The sequence below is a fragment of the Halichoerus grypus genome, chromosome 8 (assembly GCF_964656455.1).
Source record: "Halichoerus grypus chromosome 8, mHalGry1.hap1.1, whole genome shotgun sequence".
NCBI classification, from domain to species: domain Eukaryota; kingdom Metazoa; phylum Chordata; class Mammalia; order Carnivora; family Phocidae; genus Halichoerus; species Halichoerus grypus.
In genome coordinates this window covers 90,471,808-90,498,946 of record NC_135719.1, presented here as the reverse complement: position 1 = coordinate 90,498,946, position 27,139 = coordinate 90,471,808, and the positions used below count along the sequence as shown (strand labels likewise).

General features: G+C 40.9%; 1 protein-coding gene across 6 annotated transcripts in view; it reads right to left on the bottom strand.

Moving 5' to 3' along the window:
- The window catches only part of NPAS3 (neuronal PAS domain protein 3), an 839,760-nt gene that overhangs the window by 64,338 nt on the left and 748,283 nt on the right, over nt 1–27,139 (bottom strand). For all 6 annotated transcript variants that reach the window (XM_078053550.1, XM_078053551.1, XM_078053553.1 and 3 more), the window contains one exon: nt 1,030–1,148. In XM_078053550.1, the coding sequence (XP_077909676.1) occupies nt 1,030–1,148 (119 nt within the window). The remainder of the gene's footprint in view (nt 1–1,029; nt 1,149–27,139) is intronic.

The following is a 27,139-nucleotide window of genomic DNA, read 5'->3' as shown; positions in this document are numbered from 1 at the left end:
AAGGGCCTGCTTCCCTACCTCCTTCCTTTTTCTCTCTGAAGAATTCATGTCAAAGAAAGTACCCGACTCTGACTCTGGCAGCCGCTGGTTTCTGATGACTTATATATGGTTTTTAAGCCCAATGCTAATGACTCTTAAGCATCCCTGACAATGCTACAGTAACCCTAAAGAACTGAGCTACCAGGCACTCTCAACTCGAAAACTGGAAAAGGTTGTGCCGGCCACATCTCTCGTACATTCGGTTGCTGCGTGTCCTCCCGCATATAGTAAATATTGTTTGGGAGACCGGTTAGTGTGTTGTAAAATTGATAAGATTCAGGTTGCCAAAGGCATTTCATAAATTTCATAGGTCTTAATTTATGTTGCTATAGTAACTGAAATGTTAGAATTCCCCGAGATTAGGAGGCTTTTGTATCCTTACCCTTAAAATGATAATAATGTAGATTATGACTCCAGACGTGGTCTTTGCTGTTGTGGGGAAACATATGCTTTGTATGTTGAGTATTCTGTGGATGCTAAGGTATGATTGAATGTGCAATAATTGTAATTTCAACCAAGATTCCTGACGCCCAACCTGATTTTCTTATTTGCGTATATGAGTCTTGGTGGCCAAGAGGTTAGTAAAATGGACAGTCTTTCTCTAAAGAGAAAGGCGGAATTTGAAGGGAGAAGCGGAATTCTTACAAGTAGCCATTCTAGAATGCTCATCTTAAGGACTGATATGAATTTGGTTCACCTACCCCATCAAAGGGAATTTCCAGCAAGTGCTGAAGACCTTGGTGTATTATTAACAAGTGTTTTAAGATAAGACACTCTATTGAGGGATTTAGTGCCTCAGCAACATCTGAAGTGAGAATGAGAGGTGTAATGGAGCCCGTACCTTGAGACAGGAAAATAACTAAGAACCCGATGGGCGGCTCAAGGTCACAGGCGTTAATTATATGGACCCAAAGCAGCCGGGAAACTGGATGCAAATGACCTAGGATTGACCTGAGACAGAAATACGTCCCTTCCCAGAGCCCAGCTTACCTTATATCCTGATGATTTGATGTGCACGCCGCGTTTGGTCAGAGTAGATTTCATTCGGATGAAAAAGGAACGCTCAAGGGTGTTGTCAGTGGTAAGCAGACTGGGGCTGGTTGACTCCACTGAAGAATACAAAAATATATACACACATGATTTAGATGTCTACACAGCCCCTCACAGCTACTGCTCAGGTGCAATCCTTGAGTTCACTAAAAATAAATGACTGATGGGTGCTAAGAGCGTAGTAATCAATTTACCTCATTTAGAAAATGTTTACTTAGCAGAAAATAAAAAAGAAAAATTAATGAATCCAAAGTAACTCCATTCCAGTTTCTGACAGAAGCTTTTCAGGCCTCTTAACTTCCAGCAGCTCCCCAAGTAGGGTCTAAAGTAAGTAAGGGCAGCACACCTCGAGACTTGGCAGGTGCACATGCACGGAATAGTCATGAGAAAGGAAGACACCATAGATGTAAGGAATCAACCAAGACTGAGGCAGAGAGGCTGCTGATGAAGAGTACAATCACTTGCTCTTTGTTCTCCCTGCAAACCCCTTCTTGTAACATTTGCCCACTGGGCAGTTCTGAGGACCATGGGACTGTATCCTGGCCGGGATCCTTGCCCTCCTGAGCTGGTCTCCTTTGTCGTGGGGAATAAGAAAGCATAGAGTCTTCTCAACTGACTCATGATAGAGGGCTGAGAGTGGGATGTATAGACAGAAAGGAATAAAAAACCACCAACAATACCAACTGTCCACGACTGTTTCTAATGGCAGCTTGCCCTCTGCCCCCATCGGAACAGGATATTAACAAATAATAGTCTCCTCTCTTAAGCAAGACAATTACTCTTTCCCTTCATACACTTTGAGACTAAGTGGAACACTTCTTTACTTCTGAAACTTAAAATGGTAGTGTGCAGTCTTGTCGATCTAAAAACACCTTTCGGCAAACAGGCCACACGGCCACATAACATGGCCACATCTTCTAAGGGATTTTGTCAGTTTAAGTGTTTTCCTGCAAAGAAATTAATTTTGGCATTTTTAAGCCTAATCGATACTGTCTAATTTTGCTCTTCTAGAATAGTACTCTAAAGTTTAAAGAATTTTTCTGAGTCTAAAATTAAAAAAAAATATGTCCAATACAAACAGGCTTTGTTTTGAGAAGCCTAGCACTAATTTTCTCAGGGGTGGGGGTATAGAAATCTGTGTCACAAAGGGACTTGTAAGAATTAAGCATATATGAAAATAGTTATTAAAACACAAAGAAAAATAGGAAAAACAAGCTTTTGAACTTTAAGAAACGTATTCCATCTATTTCTAAGGGAAAGAAATGCCTATTTTTTACATGAAACTTGATGTTCAGATGAAAGAATAGAAGCTCCTATAATGACAGAAACCTTACTGTTTGTGGACTATAGCTTTTCTTGTATCATTCCTGTCTAACTAGGACTGTATTTTCCTATGTTTGTGGCACTTCTGTTCTGGGGTGAGGGAACCACTGACAAGTGTCCCTTTCTTATGTGTTTCTCTTAAGATTTTCTTTTCTTTCTTTTTTTTTTTTGTTTTAGAGAGCATGGATCTGATGTCATTTTAAATGTACAGCTTTTTATCACTCGAGGGAAAAGCAGAGCCATGTTATATTTAGTACTTTCATTTCTTCTGATTAAATATGAATTACTATGAAATTTTTCTCATCATCTAACACGCCATAATACGCCAACAGCTTTTTAATACACTATATAAGCACAAACTTCTGCTCTAAGAGTTTAATTTGCCCCTCTAATCCAATCACATCAACCTTATTTCTCTTATCAGAGATTCCCATTTTGAATTAAATGAGCTCATTAGTTTTAATCAAAAGCAGAGAGATCAAAACTTAAACGTAAATGCTTTAGATCAGAACTGTCAGTCAGCCGTGCAGTTCTATTTTACTAAAACACAAGATCAGAGACCCTTAGAACCAATTTTTTTCTCGTAAGGGATGCCGAGAGCTTGAAGATGCTATATCCTTTTTTTATTTATTTTTTTTCCCTCCGTTTCCCAAGGACAGATTATACATTTAAGGTTAGACTTCATTTATAGCAGTTTTTCATCCTGGTGGAAATGGAAAAGTATGCCAATCTACTGTTGTCCCTTTCACATTTATTGGCACTGGTCCTCAGAGACTTGAACTAACAGGAAGCCATCAGAATCCACACCACAAACTCGGCCTTAAAAATTCAGCTCTGTGCAGCAAGATCGTGTTTGCAATAGCTGAGGGAAAATGAAACTTCCCGCAGAAGTGAGATGTATTTTAGGGCCAGGGTGCTGGGGTACCCTCACCCCAGGAGGAAGGAACTGGCTCACTCCAGAAGAGTGAATAATTCAGGCATCATTAGAAACTATTGTTTTCAGGACGTAAAATTGCAGAGTACAACACTTCATGGGCACGGTAGAGACCGCAGCACGGCTGCTTCCCGCTGGGTGATAAGCTTTGTCTGAGCTGTGGGGGCCGAACATGGCGTCCTGCGCTGACTGAGGCCCTGCACACAGCAGCCCCCCAACCCCCCGTGTGTTACAACGGCAATTGCCTAAACATACAGGGGTGGCGGTAATTAAACCCAGGACAACTGGTGTGAGAGGAATGCTAAGGTCAGGTTTTGCTCCGTTGACACTGAGATTTAAGATCTAAACTGGTCTTCAAGCTTTATTTCCAACCATGGGGGAATGGGGAGTTGGGCAGAAAGTGAGGGGGCAACTTAGACCAGAGTTTGATTTCTGATAAAGATTTCCCTTTTCATTCCGTATGACTTTCTAGTTCTGAGGACGGGGCGGGAGTAACATGGCACTCTGTCCCTCTCAAAGGGACACATAACAAACCCGTTGGCAGCACACGCTGGCCTTGGCCGTGCTTCCTCCAAGGGCTAGCAAATACACGCTGGTTATCCCATCTCTGACAATGGCGTCTCTCATGTGAAAGATGAGTTATCCGCAGGTGACAGGTAAGAGCAGCAGCTTTCCAAGAGAAGCTTTCTGAGCGTCTCAGGTGAGAAGCACGATTTTGATGAAGGTTCTGTGGGGAGAGAGCGTGGCCTTGGTGATGTGCAACATGTCCGTGGCATTGAATAGAGAGTGTGTGTGTACACGTGCGTGCAGATATGGATGTGTGTCTATGGGGGGGTGAAGAGGACAGCGTGGCAAGACAGGTGTCCTTATGACTGGTGCCCTATAAGGACGGTGGGACCAGTCCACGTCAAAGAAGCACTTTAGAGTGCTTTCTAGAGATCAGATGCTTTCCTGTCAGCTTTTTGAGGCAGGCCATGATTGCTGCATGCTCTGATAAGAAATTTGGGATTCAGAGAAGCTCTATCTGCTGCCGGAGACAGAGGAGAAATTTATGGGTAAAACTGGATTAAGTGGTCAAAGCCCAGATAGGGCCAGTTTTGACCCATGAATTATAAACGAGGAGCTGGAAAACAAAACACAAACGAGACCCACACAACTCAAAGTTAGATAAAGAAATATACTCTCTTTTGCTGAATCTCAAGGGCCTCAACTTTTTAATAAATCTAAATTATCTCAGCTCTTGAAATGTCAGTTTTTGCATATTTTGTAAAATTTACAGAACAATTTATAGCAAAGTTGTAATAATTTTTATGTTGGCAAATGCCACCATAATGTGAAATCGTATCTGCGTTATTTCACATTTGTTTATGAATCCCTGACTAGCATTGTGGTTGCTGCTTCCTCATTACTATGTAGGGGCAGGAGGTGAGGGGGGAGGTGGAGGAGGAAGAGGAGGTAGCTGAGAACCATCTAGTTTTACTGGCTAATCCTAGGGCCAGGTCCCCCTGAACACTTTCAGTATTCTTTCCAGGGTCTCTGTAAATAGATGAGGCCCCAGCATAAAGAGGGTCTTTCTTTTTCATACACTACACATGTTTTCAGTGCAAGCTCGTGTCAGAACCCTCCAACTGCCACCAAATCCTGATGTAGTAGGGAAGGAAAAGAAAAATTAAGTTTTGAGAAAGCGAGGTTGCTCCTCAACTGTGAACGAAGTATTTTTCCTTTTGAAGGGGAAGTGGATTGGGCTATGTTGCTAACATATGAAGTTAAATATACTCTTTTCCTACTTCATTGCCTAAATGAATCTTTCCTTTTTCAGAGGTTCTGTACACACAGGACAAACCAAAGTGCAAATAACCAAAATGACTTTCACAAGACAAGGGAAGATATGTTGGTTCATTTTGCAATTACCTCGATGAAGCCAAATTGTTTCATTGTCACATTCTGTTAGCTTTGTTAGATACTGATGTATTTTAGGACTTTAGAATGAGTATGTGACAAGCGATTTCTTTCCTTACAAAAGTTTTCCTGCGCTTCCTCAGCCACCTGGAAGTTATCTATGGTCATATGGCTTTCCGTGGTCAAGGAAATGGGAGCCGAAGTCATGTGTCGCTTTCAGGTGGAATCTTCAAAAAGAGCCAGTCTCTTACTAGAAAGAGGTCCTTTCTCTTTCCTCTGCCATGGTGACTACCGCCATTTCAGATGGTGCCTGCTCTGTCAGCCTGGGTCTTGGAATGAAGATAGTGTGGGACAGAACCCGCAGCTGACCCTCACAGAAATAAATTTTTGTTATAATTTCAGAATGGTTTTTTACGACAGCCTAACTTAGCCCATACTGATGGGATACAAATACTCGATCCTGATTATATAAAGAGAGTCTGTGTTGTCCAAGTCTTCCAGCTAGTCACTGGCAGCACACAGACACGACATATGTTTGTCTGACTCCAGAGGTCATGATGTTGCCAAATACTGTTCTTATAGTTATTTATATCCTCATTTTATCTCTTATGCTAGGTATTCCAGGGCATCAAGGCTGACACAGGTCTAATTTGCATCCCCTTTACCACCTACCATGGTTCCTTGTTTCCCAGAGCAAAAATTATACATACATACACATAAATACATACATGATTTACATATGTCTAATATATTTAAGAGCTAATATTCATTAAATGTTGACTTCAATGTAAAAAGATCTTCCCAACCTAGTTTCCCAATAGTAGGACAAACATGGCAAGTAAATCTTGTCTCACAGATGGTATCCCAGCAGATTTTATGTTTACCCAGGATGACAAGTGGGGTCATTTAAAAATGCCAAAATTGTTCGATACTCCTCCTTCCAAAAGGCAGAGTCTATTTTCTCTCCCCTGGAGTGTAGACTTGGTGACTTACTTCTAATAAATAGCACATGGTGGAATTGGCGGGATATGACTCAGTCATGGCAGGGAGAGTGGCTTCTTTTTTGCTCTCTCCTGGGTCATTCCCTCTGATGGAAGCCATCTGCCATGCTGTGAAGACACTTGCACAAGCCATGCTGTGAGGACACTTGCACAACCGGGTGGAGAGGCCAGTGTCACAAGGAACGGAGGCTTCCTAGTGAGTCATGGTCACATGAGTGAGCTTAGAAGTGGACCCTCCTGCCCCAGTCAAGTCTTCAGATGACTATGCTCTGACTGATATTTTCATCGTAACCTCAGGAAAGACCCTGAGCTAGAACTACTCAGATTAACTGCTACTGGATTCCTGACCCATAGAAAATATGTGAGATAGCTTTAAGCAAAATATTTGGGGTGATTTGTTACACAACAATAACTAACATAATATCCACATTGACCCTCTTTTTGGAAAAATTACAGCCTTGTCTCGGCATGTGACAGGAACATGGGTAAAACTCCTGTAATAGTGAGAAGGAACACACTGCCCACAATGCCAGTAGCCAGTGAATTCACATACGCAAGAAACACTACCTGCAATGCTGATTTTTGTAAGCAGAGTTTGTGTTTTCAAAGGTAAATGCTCAATTGATTTTTTAAAATGTGCGATTTGTAAAAGGTGCTATCAACACTGTCATCTACAAGATTGGGAGATCTGGAAAGGCAGGCCTGATGTCTTGCTTCTCTCTTGTTTTATCTATTCCCTGCTCTCCTCCTGCTTCCCTTATCCCCTGTCCCACACCCCGGGACCCGCAAGTGCCCATGATGGTGTTTCACATAAGTTCTCACTCAGTGTGCGTGCGGAATAAACTAACAGTCAGATGCTTTCTTTTAAGAATTATTATCCCCTTTACCCCTGCCATGCCATGCTCACAAAACACCTTGGCCCAAGACTTGGTGTTTTGTTGTTGTTTGTTTGTTTTTGGGGTGAGGGAATCATATGACTTCTCCTTGTATTCATCTCTAAGGCAGCATGTTCTGCAAAAGGTTACTTTGAGTCATGGACCAGTGGTTTGGTAGTTAAAAAAGGATGGGTCTGATTTCCCCCAGAATTAGAGAATACTTTGTTCTCTTTTGGAGAGTTGGCCTCCATCTCACTGGCCTGTCCTTTACCACGTGCCGGGCAACTCTGCAGGGAAGAACAGGCTTCAGTAGACTAGCTTGAGATCCTTGGCCACGGGGGCAAGGCAGTGCCCACCATTTTCTGTGAACACATGGTGCACCACCCTTTGGATGTCATGCAAATGCAGTTCCAGCCAGGGCGCTCTGGCTCAGCACTCAGCCCCTATCAGCTTCGGGGCTTGCTCTGGAGTACGACAAAAAAAAAAAAAAACCCAAAAAACCCCTCCAAAAAACCCCCACAAAAAACAAAAAACAAAAACAAAAAAACCCCCTGAATTTATTTAAGCCTCATTAAGGCTGATTCCTGCTCCCACTCAGTTGTGAGTCTTCAGCTTTGTTTAGAAACTTGTGAATCATTAACTGAAACTCTAGAGCATAGCTGTGAAAATAATTGTGGTTCAATAATGATGTAATAAACTTTTTTCAAAGTCACATTAAGAATAATCCGCCAAAAAAAAAAAAAAGGAGAAAAATAATCATCTGCCAACCCATGCCACCTGTCAGCACACACTCTCTGGCAGTGTCTGCCTGCCCGGGATGAGAATCATAATGCATAAGGTTGCCTTTCAGGTTTCCTGTGCCTGGCAGGGGTTGCTACTTGGTGAGGCTGTCCCCTGAGGGGGAGGACAGCGTTCAGCCGGCACCTGCAGCTCCGCACTTGGTGTGTGGATGACACCACTCTGGGCAAAGAGACACAGAGTCAGAGTCAAGCTGCTACCAGTGGGTGTTTCTGTACACAGCTACTAAGCCACAGGAAAGTTCAAGGGGAAAATCCGGGTAGTGTAAAGATAGCCTTTGAGAGTACATGACATCCAACGTGGCCCATTCTGCTGCAGGCTCTGCACTCCCAAGAACATGCCATATGAATACTGCAAGCAAGTGTTTTAAATCTTATTGGAGATGCCCTATAAATGTTGCCACTTGAGGGATCTATTCTGGGAGAGAAATATGGCATGTCCTCCCAGGATGCCGTTGGATTCCATTACCAATATTGCGTATGGGATCGAGTGTGGCAATGCTTTTATCACGACTATAAAGTGGTTATGAGCCAATTCCTCATATAAAACATACTCAATAACATTGAGGCTTTCCCCCCCTTTTCTGTTTCTTTCTTTTATTTCCTTCTTTTCTCTCTTTTCCTTTTTTTTTTTTTTTTAAACAACAAACATGATGTCAGACAAAGGGCATCAGGACTTGGTCTTTTGTAGTACAAAACAAAATAACAATACATAAACACCTTTGTGAAGGCAGCTCAAAACCCCATGTTTTCTATTAAAAAGTCATGTTCAATCTTCACTGTTGATAGAACCGAATAGCTAACACAGAGAACATTGTATATCAGAAAGGTCAATAGTTATTATGAGCTACAAATATATTTTTTTCCATCCTTCAGGCTGTTTAGCGCATATCACAGCATGAGCAGCTGTCTTCTTTAATGCTTTTAAAATTAGAATCCCAAAGAGGAAGAAAAAATTATGGTTGCAATGATTGCTCTTTGCTTTTGTAAGTTTACTTTAATATACTATTTTATATACATGAATCTTCCGTGCAGCCTATCCATGGGGCAGGCGCCGGTTGCCAGGACCGAGTTGAACTGCCATGTTTATTTTCTTAGCATTCTGGCCAAATCTCCATTTCGGGAGCAGATGTTGTCGACATACTATATTTTAAAAAGGAGTTATATAGAGGAGTCTGGCTACAGAGGCGCTTGCAAACACACACGTATGCATTCTGCTTTTTCACTGCTTTAAAGCTCTGTGACTAACTACAACAATGCCATGTGATGAGAAACAGCTATGCAGCCCTGGCTGAAAAATCAGGTGGTGATTTGAGCCATTGATACACAAACTCTCTCTCTTCAAGTGCAGGCCTATGGACTGGGAGCACACCTCTTCAGGTTTTAAAGGTTGATCTTTTGCCTGTCCCTAGAACTTTTTGCCCTTACTCAACACATGACCCTAAAAGACAAGATGAGGTTTTAAAGTAGCACATGTAAGCACTTGTCAGATGTTTTATTATAGCTCACTTAGTCTTTGTTCAGTTATTTAAATACTTACTGAGTATCTACAATGAGCTGGAGCCATTTGTAAATGTAAGTGCTTACATTTTGGAGAAGGGGACATAGGCAGTAACTTCTGGCGGTGATGAATGCTATAAAGAAGTGCAATGCGGAGTGAGGGGCTGGAGAGCGAGGGGGTGATGGTTGGTTGGGTGGACGCAGGGGCCTCACTGATGGGAGGGCTTTGGAGAAGACCTGAAGTCATGTTGATAAGTGGGTGAAGATACCACGCACACCTCACATTGTAACTTTAGGACTTCGGACTGGTAAAAGGCTTTATAGAAAACTATTATTTGGATAGGTATGTACTAGTGACCAATTCTAGATGTTACTTCTTGCGCTTTTTTTTTTTTTTGGTCCAAAATTAAAATAAATGCTATACTAAAGACAGATAATTTAACATGTAGGAAACTGAGGGAGGAGTTAATGGACATAATCGTCCAGAGCGTTCAGTGCCTCCCAGATGTACCTACCGGTATTATCCATTCTTTGGGCAACTCCGGAAGGAGGAGCTTCAGGACAGAAGGGGGAGAAAGACTGAGTAAATAAATAAATGACCTTCTTCTCTTTGGTGAGTTTTGGTAATGAAAATAAAGAGACCTGAGCATGTTTACTGATCAAGAAGGTGTATACACTGGAAATGGTAATTGAAGAATTTAAATCTTAAGGGACATTTAATCAGTGACTGAGAAAGCCTCTGAAATGAGGGAGAAGGAAAAAAAGGAGGATGTGAGAGAGAAAAGAGAGAGGGGGGAGACAGAGAGGAGTATGATGGGAATGGCCTTGAACAACTTAATTTCAGTAGAGGACATGGGAGAAGGAGAGGATTTTGAAAGTGAAAGCAGCTACCTAGCAGCCCAAGTGGGCAAAGCAACTAGGACTGATAGAAAATAAGTAATAAAACTGCACAGTGGCTGGAAGTTGCTTAATTTTAAGAGCACTAATTTTCTAGGGTACCCTAATAACAATGGCTTTGTGGTCTTTCGAGGTAATGCTCAGGATCATGAACTTCTCCCAGGGATGGGAGCTGGCACAGTGGGAATAAAAAAAGTCCGTAGAGTGAGGGATTACCAAGGGTTAAAAACGAGCAAGTGAAAGTGACAGAGTGATGGGCTGGGGAAGAGAAAAGGGTGATGGGGCAGCGGGGTGGTGACCTGGGGGAGGCAGCCAGGAAGGGGGCTTTGTTCAGAAAGGATTTGTGAAAATCCTGTTGATGGCTTTTAGATAAGTTTATGTTCTCTCTCTCTCAATTCTGTGTTCACAGGAAAGTTGGAAAATATGAAAGAGTAAACCAGAAAATAAAAAATTATCTCTATAACCTTAACACTCAGTTACAGTCACTATTAAAACTAATGTTTTGTTGCAGTCTTATTTACTATTTATTTATATACTTATTTCAAAATTGGGACCATACCTGTGTCTCCTGCATTTTTTAATGTCAGTCATAGCTCAGTGTGTGATGATAGTAGTACTTTTATTAGATACCGCTCGGGGAATAAAAGAATATTGGGGCTCTTGGTTGCAAATCAGCTTTAAAAAAAAAACAAATCAGAAATGAGAGTATCTGCATTTGCCCGTATGAGTATCACTTCAAACATACTATTTTTACATGGCTATGTAATGTTCCATTGCTTGGTGACGAATTTCTTTGAAATTAATCTTGCTTCAACTTTCTTATTATTTCTTAGGGTGGATTTCTAGAAGTAGTATTACTAGGTCAAAGAACATGAGCTTTCTTTTTTTTTTATAGATTTTTTTTTTTTATTCATTTGAGACACAGAGATACAGAGAGAGAGAGCATGAGCAGGGGCAGGGGGAGAGGCAGAGGGAGAGGGAGAAGCAGGCTCCCCACTGAGCCAGGAGCCGGAGAGGGCTCCATCCCAGGACCCCGAGCTGAAGGCAGAAGCTTAACCATCTGAGCCACCCAGGCGCCCCATCTTTTTTTTTTTCCTTAAAAAAGCTAATGTGTACAAATTGATTCTGTGTACCACTTTGCAGAAAAGTTATGCTTTATCAATTTACATATTATCAACAGTGTTTGATGGTGTTCATATTGATTGCCCTCTTAAAATATTTGTTCTCACTTGATAAAAAAACATTAAATTAGCAGAAGATTCAGAGAAGATACTTTACTGGGGTCTTCCTGAAAAGCAGTATGTAAAAACATCTCACATGTTTAATTTGCATCTCTATTTCTAATGAAGGTGAATGATGTTTTAATCCATATTTATTGGCCATGTGAATCTTTTTCAGTGAATCCTACATTTATGTCCTCTGTTTTCCACTAGAGTTTTTAGTATCTTTCATATCAAGTTTAATGAGATAGTTACCTTTATTAAGGATATTATATTTTTTAAATACTTATTTTAGAGAGGGGGTGAGGGCAGAGGGAGAGAGAGAGTCTTAAGTAGACTCCGTGCTGAGCACAGAGCCCAACAGAGCTCGATCCCATGACCCTGAGATCAAGACCTGAGCTGAAACCAAGAGTCAGATGCTTAACCAATGGCGCCACCCAGGTGCCCCAAGGATATTATTTTTGACATACTTCTTGTAAATATTTTCCCATTTGTTTGCCTTTCCTGTTTGTAATGTGCCCTGATACATGTTTTTAAATTTTATATTGAGAAGTCTATATGTTTTTTCCTTTGTGACTTCTTTTTGTTACACTTCTATCTTAGAAAGTTTTTCTCCTTTTTTTACACAGATGTTGGGCATGTTAAGAATGAAGCATGGTTAAAAGTCAAGGGATGGCTCTGCCAATGGGTGGCTAAAGGCAAGTCAAAGAACGAGCTTTTCGAGCTGTGGCAGTCAAGGAAGTGTGTGGAGTGGCTATTCATCCTGGAAACTGTCATTTGGGCATCTGTTGCCTCCTTGAGGAGATTGCTGCACAGGAAGACTGCAGAGCACGTGCAGACGCCATTGAGGACAGTAGGTGAGTGATGTGGCTGTTGAGAGATGATGGCACTGAGAGCAGGTAATGAAGACCCTTTTTATTTTTTTAAGAGGAAATTCTGAAGTGATGATATTGGGGGAAACGGTACAGAAGTGGCAGTGGAAACGAAGTATGATGGCCACTCCTCTTTCGCGTTGGGAGACTCAGAAGCATAGGAATCACGGTGTCTACTAAGAGAGGGTTTCAAGAGTGGTGGCCTCCAAGAGAGAAAGGTTTTAAATAAGAATGAAGAGGCAGAAGTGGGGCTTGTGGAAAAGGTGGTGGCTTTAGCACAGTTTACTCCTCATTAGGGTTCCCAAATAAAATATGGGAAGCCTTATTTAATTTGAATTTCAAATAAACAATGACTGGTGTTTTTAGTGTGACCCAAACATTGCATATACATTTCAAATTTAACTGAGAATCCTATATTTTTATTAGCGAGATCTGGCCACTCTGCCCCTAGAAGGAGGAGGAAGGGTTTTGCATGGGAGCTGTCATGTGATTAACAGGAATGAAGACTGGAGAAGTTTAGAAGATTGGCCTGAGATACATTTGTTTGACAGAGAGAAAGTTCTAAATGGTTGAAAGTTTCCCCTGGAGAATGTTCGAGAACTAAGCAATGATTGAAAATTCAAGTGAATGTTGGTATAAATATGTGGCTTTTTTGAAATTTGCCTTCCCAGAGATGGGGTCTAGCACAATGGCCATTTTTAAAAACTGAAGTGTAACTGACATACAGTATCCCATTAGTTTCAGGTGAATCATCATACTGATTTGTTATGAAATGATCCCCAGTATAAGTCTAGTTACCATCTGTCACCATACAAAGTTATTACAATATTATTGACTATATTCCCCTTGCTGTACTTTTCATCCTCATGACTTACTCCATGACTGGAAGACTGCACCTGTTAACCCCCTTCATGTTGTGCCTTCTCTCCAACCCTCCCTGGTCTGGTAACCAATGGTTTGTTTTTTGTGCCTATGAATCTGTTTCTGTTTTGGTTTGATTGTTTTTACACATAAGCGAAATCATATGGTAGTTGTCTTTCTTTGACTTATTTTGTTCAGTAAAACACCCTTTAGGTCTATCCATGCTGTTGCAAATGGTGAGATTCTATTCTTTTTTTATGGCTGAATAATATTCCTGTGTGTTTGTGTGTGCGTGAGAGAGAGAGAGAGAGAGAGAGACAACTTCTTTATTCATTCATGTAAAGGTGGATACTTAGGTTGCTTCCATACCTTGGCTATCGTAAATAATGCTGCAGTGAACATAGGGGTGCATATCTCTCTCCAAATTGGTATTTTCATTTTATTTAGGTAAATACCCAGCTGTAGAATCATAGATAGTTCTATTTTTAATCCTTTGAGGAACTTCCATACTGTTTTCCAGGGTGGCTGCACCAATTTACATTCCCACCAACAGTTCCAAGGGTTCCCTTTTCTCCACATCTTCACCAACACTTGTTATTTTTTGTCTTTTTGATTTTAGCTATTCTGACAGGTGTGAGGTGATATCTCATTGTGGTTTTGATTTGTATTTTCCTGATGATGACTGGTGTTGAACACTTCTCATGTGCCCATTGGCCATCTGGATGTCTTCTCTGAAAAAATGTCTATTCAAGAGCTCTGCCTATTTTTTTAATTGGGTTGTTTGTTTTTATAATAAGTTGTGTGAGTTCTTTATATATTTTGGATATTAACCCCTTATTGGAAGTAGCCAGTTTTTATTTTCATGTGTGTGTGTGTTCTGGGGATAGAGGAGAGCCTGTGTTGGCAGGTCTCCACAAATGTCTCCTGAGTCAGTATCTTCTGCTCATTTATTATTTTTTATCATATAGGAGAAATTTGAGCAGCTAGAATTTGTTGGTTTCATTATGGTTTTAGTCCAGCATGTCTTGAAGTGGTTATTTTTCAAAATGTTTTCAGTTAGAAAAGTACTACATTAAATCCATCATTAAGAAAGGATTGAGGGGCGCCTGGGTGGCTCAGTTGTTAAGCGTCTGCCTTTGGCTCAGGTCGTGATCCCAGGATCCTGGGATTGAGCCCCGCATCGGGCTCCCCGCTCTGCAAGAAGCCTGCTTCTCCCTCTTCCACTCCCATTCTTGTGTTCCCTCTCTGGCTGTGTCTCTCTCTGTCAAATAAATAAAATCTTAAAAAAAAAAAAAAGAAAGGATTGAGGGTTATTGGAGAATATTCTAGTAACATTATTTATACTTGTAATTTAGGGGAGCCAGAAGTGGGAGATAGCCCAGTAATTATCTATAGCTTACTTTGCTAATGAATATCTATCTTGACATCTTATAATTAAGCGAATTTTCCTTTTACTTATGATCCCAGTAAGTTTCAATGACCACTGCTCCATCTTAGTACCTAAACAAAGTCTTCTAATCCTTTGGCAGAAGTAACCCTGCTTTACTGTGAGGAAGACAGGGCTTCATCATTATAACTTTGGTCAGCTGATAGATGTGTAGGCCTCATAATATATGTGTCGGCATCATTTCCATATCTGAACTCGGTGTTCGGTCATTTGTGTATTTTCTTCAAGGCTATGCATAATCTTCCCAAGTGGTGGGGATAAAAAAGCAGACATTTTTTAATGACTCCATTTACATAGTTTGCAATTAGCCTTGCTATAGAATTACCCTCTTTTCTTCAATTTAAAAAGATAAAGGCTATTGCTAATGGTGATGGTGAAAATGGGGTAGATGCATCCTTTTCTCAAACTGGGTGCAAAGCAAATTTGTATTAATTACTGCATTACTGCCCCTTTCCCTGCTTCACATATAACTCTCTAATGATGTACTTGATATTTTTTAACATCGACACTTCAGCGTTATATCGGATGGCTTCTGGGTCTAAATTTTATATTCTATAATGCCAAATAATTATTTTAAAAACTGGCACCACATATTCCTTGTTGCCTGGTAGCTGAATGATCCCACTGCATTTGTCATAATTGTTTTGTGGTTAATCCTCTCAACTGCAGGGACTCCAGGTATTTATGGTTGCCCTTGATCTGGGTCTTCAATTATTTGACCCTCCGTGAGAATGAATCCATCTGTAACAGTAGGCTGTCCTTTGCCCATTGCTCCATTTTATTATTGCATTTATTCTCAACAAACTCCATTTGCATGTCATTAGTAAAGTTCTTAGGATTTTTCAAGAGCTTGAGAAAGCTGCATTTAGAAGTGACATACAGGTTCAGGTCCTGTCCATGGAGAAAATGCCCCTGTTGTGATGCTTATCCTCATGTTTTGCTCAAAGTTATGACCGGCAGCTCTCTGTTTCCTCCTCAATCGCTTCAGTTACAAGCAAAACCAAATACATCAAGACAAGTTTCCCTGAAATAGAAACGATTTATACATATAACACTTGAGATGGAGCACTCTTTCTCTCTGCAGAGAGACCTCAGAGTATTTCCCACTCACAGCACAAATAATGCACAGGTATTGTAATGATTACTAATATTAATTACCTACATGGTAGATAGTACGGCTTTTACTTTCTTCCCATCAGGTTCATGTATTATGTTTTTGGTGTGCAAATCATGTTATATTCTTTAAATTGTGAGCAACTAATATACTGGACAAAATTAGCTTATATCCAAAGTGGAAACTAAAAAATCTCAGGTCAACCTAGAAAGGTCTTTATTCTGATAGCTTCGTCTTGCCCTTCAGAGTTTTTTTGTTGACACTAACAACCACTACAGTCCTTTCTCTAAGAGTAGAATGCTTCTCTCCAACCAGGTAAAATAGCACTGTGTATATAAGTAATTTGGGGGGAAGACAGAAGTAGTCTTAAAGGGGAAACAAGGGCAAAGGAGAAATTATCTTTTTACTGAGAGAATTAGTTTACTTTAAAAAGAATGCTCTCTCTTATACAATTTGAAGCCTAACATTTTGGTAGATGCATGTAAGTCCAAAAACATAAAATTATCAATAAAAATCCTTGCTAGTTTGACAATTATTTTCCTTTCTCCTTTTGGCTTGTTGGGGAAGAAAGAAAGCATTCAGATACATGCAGAACATGTAAGTAATCTCAGTAAGGTGATATTCTTGGGATTTTCCATATTTATATATTTTTTCCTACATTGTATTTTCACTACCCAAGAGCCCAGGCTGTTATTTTTTTCCCGAAGTCTGAAGATCACCCCATGGATTAACAAATGATTGAGGATTCTCTCTTAAAAGACTCTTTAAAAAACTGTCAGAATCAGCCTGAGACAAAGATTTATTATGAACTATTTAAAGGGCTTAATATATGTATCCCCAATGAGCCCTTGGAGCAAACTAAAAAGGAAGAGTGGAATTCTCAAAGAATAGGAAAAATTCTCCAATGCCCCCCTTTCTTCGCACCATGATTACTGTTTACTCAAAGGATAAAATGCCTAACCTGTCACACAAAGTCTTCAGAAGCCACAGTCCTGCTGATGTACAGTAAAAACAAAACAATGAAGACCGACAGTAATGTGCTTGAGAAAGGCAGCTGTAATTTACTTTCTAACCTGTTCACTAACACACTAATGTGGCTACATCTTGTAGCAGGAGATGATCTCTGACCCACGCAGCAATCAAACAACTACCCGAGTGTTGGCTGTCACAGAAGCTGGGACCGTTGCCTTAATTATACGTTGCTGGATAACAAACCTTCTCTTAATGAGCAACTTTTCTCCTACGTGTATTCCAACTCACCCCTTCTGTCCTTGAGAAGGCCTATTGCAGATCACGGCAGTTGGAATTTGCGAAGCATATTCATAAGTATTCTTCCTAACAGGTAATAAATACTACCTGAGCAGGCTGTTTGCTTTATGAGAATGCCAAGATATAATTAAAATTATAGGCTTGCGCTCCTGGGAGGCTCTAGAGAAGAATCACTCAAGACTGAAGGGAAACTTTTCAGTGAACTTGGAACCAAGCTTTTCTCTTTTCGTATTAGTAATAATAGTAATTATTATTATTGTAATGACTGTCTTTTCTTTGAGATTTATGTCTGGCAATGAGATTTTTCTCCCCCCTTAATTGATACGATGTCTGTACTAGTATTTCCTCTTCCTAGACTTGGGATTTCTTTATTTTCCTCTCATTGTAAGGACCCTTGATGGCTGATAATGCCCCAACAATTAACACAGACAAAGAGGAGGGCCTTACAGGGAGGGTTTACAGATAACCTTGAGGAGAAACAGTGCCTCTGTGTGTAAAGAAGACCTTTACCATTTAGGACAAACAGGGAGGCAATCTTAAATATAAAAGATGTACTTTCATCACTGCACGAGCTCGATGCTGGTTTGGGACTAGTCCATCAGCAAGGCGAATGGGATAGACTGGTGAGAGGACTTGGAGACGGGATCTGTGGGCTCCACTTTGATTTTATTTTTATCTTCTAAAGACTGCTTCTTTTTCTTTTTGTAGGGGTAGATACATTTTCTCTGCAAAACAGCTCTGGGGATGTTTGGTAAGACGTATAGTAATATATAGAGAGCATTTGGAGACCTCTATTGTATTTACTTTAAGTTGCCATGTACAGTGGAATACACGAATTAATTCATGCAAATCACATTTGTTGGCACATGATGAGCCCTCAGTGAATGTTAGCTTTTGTGACCGTAGCCATTGCTCCTAATATCTTTGCAGATATTAGGTGGATTGAGGAGCAGTAAGGGATGGTAATATTCAGTAGTCCCCTGGGTCCCTGAGCAGAAGATTCTAACCTGGAATAACAACACTGGTACCACTGGGCAGGATGATGGCCGAAAACACAGAAAGCGGTATTGTGTCATAAGGATCCGATACATGCCTTGGAATTAGGAAGCCTGAGTTCTAGGTTTGGCTTAGCAACCAGACAGCTCTACAGTCTTAAGTCAATCATGGATCTCTCTCCACCATCGATTCCCTTAGCCCTTGGAAGCGCACGATGCTACACGTCTTACCTAATGTCAGGAGGTTGTTGGGGAAATCAAATAAATCCATATGAAGGAAAGGTTTGATTAATGTAAGTTAAATTTAACAAACTATAAAAATGATTCCTGAAAGTAGAGTCTTTAATGTAAGTTAAATTTAAGCAGCAAACATTTGTTGAGCGCTCATGAGGTACCTGGTAATGACATACCATATCAAATGTGAATGTGATTAATACTGGGAAAAAACACAAATAACCTACAGACATGTTGCTATTTTGTTCTCAGAATCCATAGATTCACTAACATTCCAGGTTGTGTTACTATCATCAACATCACTTTGGGTGAAAGATTACTAGGCTGATAAATTTCAGAAATGGATAGGTATCATGAACCTGACTACAAGATGTAAGAAAATTTTATAGTCACTGGTTTTACTAGAAAGTGCCACAGACTAAATGTGAACATGAGAAAATGCAAATGCAAAAAAGGAGCGTAGAAGATTAAACGGGGAATAAAAATGAAGAAGAAAGGTGTTGTGTAGTAAGAAAGAAACTAGAGAGAGAAGATTTAAAGAAAAGTACAAAGGACTAAGAGGGATAAGAAAAACATAAAAACTATAGAGATGAAGCAACAATAACATGTGCAAAACAGGAACCTAAGAAGATTGAGAAAATAAGGGGAGAAAAGAGGAATGCTCCAGAGGAATAGGAATGCTGTTCTTACAACCACATCATGGGGTAGAGTTTGCAAAGTAGCTGCTGATTCTGGGGTTGCATGTGCCAATGACCTATGCTTTCCTCAGGCCTAAAAAGCTGGAAAAGCATGATTTGCCACATATTTAGATATTCATTTTTAAGAAATCTAACCATTGCCAAAGCAGGTATCCCCAAATTTGCAACATTCAGATTTTAAATCCATATATGGGATGATAGGCTAGATTTCCTTATTAGCCATTTTCTTTTGTGCACACCAGCTTTGAGGTACAGGGAATTAGGATTAATGCCAGGTGATTTACATACACATTTAATTTAGTTGTCACAACACTCTTCGAGATAAGCCCTTTTATTTTTCCCGTTTTAAGGAGGATCCATTGTCTACGACCACATACTCTATTTGAATATTTTTTTTTAATTTTTTTATTGTTATGTTAATCCCCATACATTACATCATTAGTTTTAGATATAGTGTTCCATGATTCATTGTTTGTGCATAACACCCAGTGCTCCATGCAGAACGTGCCCTCCTCAATACCCATCACCAGGCTAACCCAACGGCCACATACTCTAAAACAGCCGCTATTGCTTCTACATCATGGCTTAAACTAAGTCTAGATTTATTCATTGTAATTTATTTAGAAATCTTTAACTTTCTTTCATCTCTGCTGCAACAGGTTTCAAAGACTCCTGGTGCGTGGAAAGAAAAACCTAGGAAGTCTGGGGGAAGGAGAGTAGGAAATTGGAGCGATTGTCATTTTTACTTTATTTTCCAGATTTTATGAACTGTGTATCTGTTCTACAATAATCTCTCTCTCTGTGTACTCATGCTTGTGTGTTTAAAGGGTTGGTGCTTGTCCTGTTTACAACTTTCCTGAAATAGTCTGTGTCAGCCTGCCGTGAACAGCTGGGACTTCAGGGAAAAGTTGGTATGGAGCATGAGTAACGAGAGTGCGTAACTTGCACTTTATGAGAGACGAGGAATCACTATGCCTTTGTGACTGAACTCTAGGGCTCTTCTCTGTCTTTGGCTCTGAGGGAACTTTTCTGTCTTTGTGAGATACACAGCTAGACCTTTCTGTATCTGTCTATCTACTATGTCTCTAAGCTTATATAAATCCTAGAGTGGTTTTCAAACAGAAACAATGGTTTCCCTGGCAAACCCCTCCTAACGACATTGGCTCCCCTCTCCGATCTGTCCAGGGCCTCCTAGTGCAGTCATTTTACGAGCTAGCCCCTTCCAAAACCCGCTTTCAAAATTTTTAAAGGGTCGTATTTTGTATCTTCTGTACGGATGTTGTGTAACATACTTAAATATAACACCACAGCTTTATAAATGAGTTCAGATATAAAAATTACGCATGGATATAAGGCATAAAAAATGTGAAGGAAGGGCTGTGTGGTGGATGGCGACTGAGGAAGCACAGAAGGATAGAGAAAATGGGGCCATGCAGGGAGAGGGCAGCTATAAGGAGGAACGAAAAGGAAAAGCAGAAGTAGAGGAAAAGAAGGGTCAGAAGGAGCAAGGGGAAAACTACAGAATAAAAGAGAGAGAATTCCACTTATATGAGGTACCTAGAATAGGCCAATTTTTAGAGAGGCTCAGGGTGGGGGCGCAAATTGGGGAGCTACTGTTTAATGGGTACAGATTTTCAGTTTGGGTGATGAAAAGTTCCTGAGATGGACGGTGGCGTTGGTTGCACCATGTGAATGTATTTAAAGTTATGGAACTGTACCCTTAAAAATGGTCAAAATAGTAACCTTCCTGTCATGCATATTTTAGCACAAGAAAGAGACTAGAACTTGTATTAATGAAAAATGACATGATACCAATGGACCAGAACCAAAAAAAAAAAAAAAGAAAGAAAAAAGAGGAAAAAAAGAAAGCAAAAAGAAAAAAATGCAAAAGTAGAAGAGTATGGAATGAAAAAAAGAAAAATATAGGGAAGAACGGAGAAAGAATGGAAGGAGTGGAAAACTATGGTTTCCATCAAGGCTAAGAGGAAAGAGCCGCTAGACTACCACATTTCAGTTATTTGTTTGTTCATCAACAGCCAAGTATGAAGCGATTACTGGGGATACAGAAATGAATTATAATAGCTACTGTCTCCATTTTCAAGGAGTGTCTTGTCTAGTAATAGGTTACAAAAGTCAATGCAACATTGTCTTGCCCTCAAGGAATTCATGGTTCAGGCTTATCTAACTTCATTTCGTAAATAAGTTAGTGTATTTAATGAGATCCAGCCCTCCTCCAATGCAGCCTTGGGATGGAGGCTGGGATTGTAGTCTGAGTAAAACACACATTGGGCCTGGCACTACAAACCCATTCCAGCACAGATTTAAAGAACTAGATGATCTAGAACAACCTCGCCAGGTGCAGCAAGAAAAATGAAAGGAAGGTAAATTATTTGCCCAGGTTTACCCCACTGTGCAGGAACAGAGTTGGGAGCACCACCCGTTTCCTGACTTCCAGCCCCAATCCTCATTTGATTAATAATGATTAAAAAGATTGAAAGAAGAAAAACCGCTTGATTAGTAATCAGAACAATAAAGGTGATTCACACTGTTCCATCAAGTGCCAAGGACTTATTGAAATAAAATCAGAGAGGGTTTAATTTCAAGGACTCAAAGGTCATTATTTTACAGGACAGCAACCAATCATATAAATATTGAGATGAAGAAGGCACAATCAGAGCCAGATTACAAACACAAGCCAGAAACTGTTCCAGGGTGACTAATGCAATAATATTGAGGAATGTCACAGGTCCCTATTATAGTCAAAGTCACTTTAACTAATTGGCTCAGGCTATAAAAACATACAATCTGGGTCAAATGACAGAGCTGAAGGAAGCTTCTCTGCTCAGACATTATCTTAAATCAAAGCCTCCCAATAGGAAGGCAAGAGAAAAAGAGAATATCCAGTTTTGCTGGAGATCATGAGAGATTTCAAAACTTTTTTTTTTCTTTAATAGCAGCCAGCTATGTGTCTATGGACAATGATGATAATATTCTTTCTTCTTTAGTATTGCTTCATACTTCAGAAGCAGGCCATGTTTCAAGGGATACTATGGGATTTCACTGATTCTAAGACATCATCCTTCTAAGATCCTGCATCCTTTTATGAAGCTCTAAGAAAAAAAAAATACTGCCAGTTGCAGGAGCATAAGATAGCATTGATTGTAAGATGCACCCCAAAGTTAGAGATGTTGAAATGTGGGAAAAAATAGAATCAATGAAGTAAGGCATTTTTCTTGACTTGGGATAAGTGATAATTACCTCTCTTGCTTTTAAAAAGGGAAATAAATCAAGGAATACATCAGGACTGTTGATTGCTTAACCAAAACTCTTCCTGTCCTTTTTTTTTTTCCCTTAAAAATACCCCAAGTACCCATCTCCTTCTGCCTACTGCATTCTTTAGGGGATGCAAGCTCAGCCACAGACATGAATCCTGATTGGTTAAAGCCGTTGTGGGTCTAATTGCCCATAACTGGTTTTAGAACTTATTCATTCAACAAGTAGTTAATGAGTTTCTACTGGTGCCAGTCAGTGGTCTAGGTTCTTAAGTTACCAACGTGGGAAAAAGAAAACTCTCCCCAGTGGAGCTTCTAATAGGAAGTTAAAAAAAACAAACAAGATAAATAAGTGAATTATGGTATGCTAGATGGTAGGAAATTTTATGGAAAAAAGTAAGACAGGGGATGAACACAGGGGATGTAGAGAGAGTGTGTTGCAATATAAAATCATGGGGCCAGGAAAAAAATCTCACTGAGAAGGTGGCATCTGATTAGAGATTTGAAGGATGTAAGGCAGTTTGGCTATCTGGTGGACTAGTGTTCCAGGAAGAAGAAAGAGTCTGTGCAAAGGTCCGGAGGTGGGAATGTGCACTGTGTGTCTAAGGAGCAGAGGCCAGTGTGGCCAGTGCAGCGTTTGGGAAGAAGAGTGGCGAGGAGGAAGGCAGAGAGATGACAAAACAGTGGTGTGGGCTGTCCAGGATATAGCCTTAAATATGTCTGAATACGATGACAATATGATGTCAAAGCCACACGGGAGTTTTCAGCGGAATTGGGGTGCGATCATGCTCTTGAGCTGAGAATATGAAGAAAGGACGAAGGTGGGGGCACCATTACGAAGGCTCTGTCACAGGCCAGGTGAGATGTGGTCAGCTTCAGGACCCTTTTGGAAGGGACAGCTGACAAGACTCACTGAGAGATTGAATGTGGGATGTTAGAGAAAGAAAGGTGTTGAGGATGCCCCCGGGGGACCGCTGCCCTGAGAGGTTCAGGGGTATCTGCTAGATTCGGCTTTGGGGAGAAGTTTTGTGTCACCTTGCAAATAGAACCCCCCCAAAAACAAACAAACAAAACAAAACAAAACAAAGCAAAAGGCTCCTCTGCATCGGGACATTGTTGTGAGCATGTGGCTGTCGCTACAAATTTAAGTGAGAAGCAAGGCTGAGGATGGTACCCGTATGCTGAGGAGACAAGAGCAGAAAGAAGGAAAGAACCTGGCTTTTGATCACCTTGTTGGGCCACTGAATTAACCCATTTTAGCGTTGTCCTTCCTTTGGACTTGTTATTATATGGGATTACAATTTCCTTATTTTAAATCCATTGAGTTGCTGCTGAATTGAAAAACTTTTCCTTGGCAGACAGATGATAAATCCAGCAACAGAATTCAGAGTTTTGAGTGTGTGGCTTGATTTTCTTGACAGGAACGTCTCCAGTGAGGGAAAGGGAGGAGTGATAATTTTCAGGAAGGGTTGGCTCTGGGAAGGGGAGGAAGACAATGATGGTAAGTGGCCTTGTACAACACAGATTGTCTGCCTCCTGTTGGTGAGATGAGCAGGACACAAAGTATAAAAAGAAGTCGGCTTTCTGCTTTGTTTTAATATTAGAATCAGAACGAATCCACTCATTTCCAGAGCATTCACCTCTGTCCCTTCTCCTCCAACCTTTATGCCTCCTTTTTACACACGGCCCATGCTACCCACTGTAAGAATGGGCCAGTTCTCTCAGGGTCTGGTGTTTATCATAAATTCAACCAAAGGGACCTTCTGAAGCCTGGTGCAGGCCACTCACCAGGCAGCAACCCCACTCTCATAGGTCATTTTTGACTCCAGTTAGCACTGTATAGGGTATGTCCTGGGATCTGCTGGTGGGAGCTTGACATCTAGGTTATCAGAAGCAGTGGTGATTTAAAAAGCAGTGATTAAATGATTAAGGCAGGGATTTTGTCTTAAGATCCCTGTCTAGAACTGGAATGTCTTTACGTAGGAAGTTGTGCATCTGCTCAGTGTAGGAGTTGGCTTTGTGGAAACAGTTGCCTTTGTCCTGTGTGAAACATTTGGCTTCTCTCATGAACCCAGGTTAGGAAGCATGTTTGCATCTCAGGGCTTTCGTGGGCAGCCAGGACCATTTCTAGAAGATGCCATTCGAATGCACGGGTGCTATTACAGAATACATATCTGTCACATCTGCAGCTGTTGTCTTCTAGGTCATTTGCTGGGTGTGTGTTTAGTTTTACCTGTGCCAGCTCACATTGGGACATGAAACAGAAACAATCCCTTATAGGGGGAGACTGGCTGCAAAACCAACCGGCCCCTTCCCATCACTGCCCCTCTTCTGATTGGTGTTTTTATAGGTCCCAGCGATGGGAATTTTCTGAACAAAGTGAAGTACTTGGAGTGCTTATTTGCATGTCAATTTCCAGAATGCTTCTCCAACTTTTCACCATGCCATAGTGATGCTTTTGTATCTCTTTTGCTTGGGAACAAACAGAGAGGAAGGGCCCCGAAGTGGGTCAGCACAGTGTCCTGGCACTTCCTCTGGCTGAGTCTTTGCCCAGCGGGGTGCAAGCCAGGCTGTTACTTCTCCCTGGCCCCTCAGATCCCCCTCAGTTGCCGTGCAGAGCTGGGAGGTCTGCTCTCTCTATGGGGGTTTGAAGCGAGCAGGCACCTGACCATGGGAACGTTCCCGCCCTGGGCCACAGGCAGCCTCGTGCAAGTGACACTGGTGGGAGTCTGATGATTTCTATTTGCTGTGTTCCAACCATCTTTCTCTTTAACCCATCCCTTGCCTGTCTGCACATCTAGCTGGGAATAATAAATGTGGCAGGTAGGTGGTAGGAGAAAGGTAGAATTTCTTTTCCTTTGGGACAGTAGATCGGTCCTGTCATTATAGTAAATCAACTGTAAGTATCCTGCAGCACTATCATAAAACGGGCAAATGAAAACATTTTTTTCTCCATCAAAGGATTCTTTGAAGTTATTTTCTCTGGCTGAATCTCATAGAAGAGCGTGCAGGCAACAACGTTCCTTATGTGTTGGTTTGGCCCAGTCCCCTGTCATGCAGGGAAGTTCCCTACGTTACAGTCTCCAAAGCATTGTCCGGTCACATTTTAAAAGGCCCTAACTTCAGCTATTTCCCCTGGGATGCACGCATCAGAAATTTTAACAGACAACGTTCATCTGCCCTGCTCGGCTAGTGCTGTGAGGACGCTGCAAAGGAGGTGTGTTGCACGCTGAATTCCAAAGAGTTTGGTTGCTGTCACCTGACATTCTGTATATTAAAACAATATTATTAAAATCACATTAATTTTATCTTAGTAAATTTTTAATGTGCAGTTATAATGTAATCAGGGAAGTTTTATTATCCAGTGCATGCACGTATATATTATAGCAATAAACCCTTGCTTGGCAAAAGAAAAATAATAATAATAGAGAGGGGTTTCAGTCATGAAAGTGGGTGAGTCTGAAACAGGTGTTTGCTTCCAGAAGAACTTTTAAACAGATATTTCAAAAGTTTTATTTATTTAAGTAATCTTTACACCCAACGTAGGGCTTGAACACATGACCCCAAGATCCAGAGTCACGTGCTCTCCCGGCTGAGCCAGCCAGCCGCCCCCCTACGCAAATATTTCAACAGTTCTATGGGAGAAGGTTGGGTTATTACCTTAGAACCTTGGTACTTTGAATACGTTTCTAGATGTTGGGAGTATCTGGCCACCCCGTGATCTAAACTATGTATTTATAATGTATACATAGAAGAGGAGAGTTTGTTTAGAAAGTATGGTCAACTTTTTCTGGCTTATTACCGGGACTCAAAAGCATTTCCAATTGCCTTCCATCACTTGTATTATGGAAGCCTAGAATAAATAAGAATTAGTAGAGGGAGCCCCTCAGAATTTCCTGGAGACAGCCAATGGTGCCCTGTCCTGAAGCTATTCCCCACACTTGGGGATTTTTTCTTTCTCTGGGGGTTCCTTGTTTGTATGTTTTCCCCATTACTGGTACTTACAACAGAGTGATCAAGAGCAAGGCAGCCCCAGTGAGGCTAAGCCCTTTGCTTTCCAGTTGTCCAGCACACGAAGGGCTTGTTGGAGAAGAATGCTACTTTGGCTTGATAAATGAAATTTGATCATTATTTTGGTGATTTCAACCCCCATGCTCTCCGAGGATCTAGTAAGTCTAGTAAATAAGAAGCTGTGTAATTGACAAATTATACTCATTAGCTCAGAGTAACATAAGTAAGACCTCAAGCCCAACAGTGGTTCCCTAAGCTGTCTCTTCCTCATTCACAAACTTCTTGGGTCCCAAACTTCCTACCTTCTACCTTGGCTCTACTCTAGATCTGAAATGTGTGACTATCTGATGTCCCTGTATCCTGATTTATTCTCTAATTACAGATTAGAATTGGTGTTCTGCTGGCAAATTTTGCTTTTGCCACCAAAGCCTGCAAGTTGTTAAATCAAGTCTCATTGTGTTAGTAACTTCCTATCACATTAGCAGAGATTAAATTTGCTAATGTAATATGAAAATCACTAACATAAGATGAGTGCAAATAGAAATCAGAGTCTCCACAGGCCTCCTAAAGGTAATGTTGAATATGTAAACACATTTCTCCCGTGGTTTGCTCTTGCTAACAAGTGGGAGTGTCGAAGTTGCCACTTTAATTTACCTTCAATGCTCTCTTGGATGGGCTGGGGTGTGGTAGGCGTGCACGTGTGTGCGTGCGTGCGTGTGTGTGTGTGTGTGTGTGTGTGTGTGGCAGGGGAGTAGGAGAGGAGTCTGATAAATACCAGCTATTCCATATGCCTGCAGGGGGGTTACTTAAGTCCTGAGGAAGGGCAGGCTT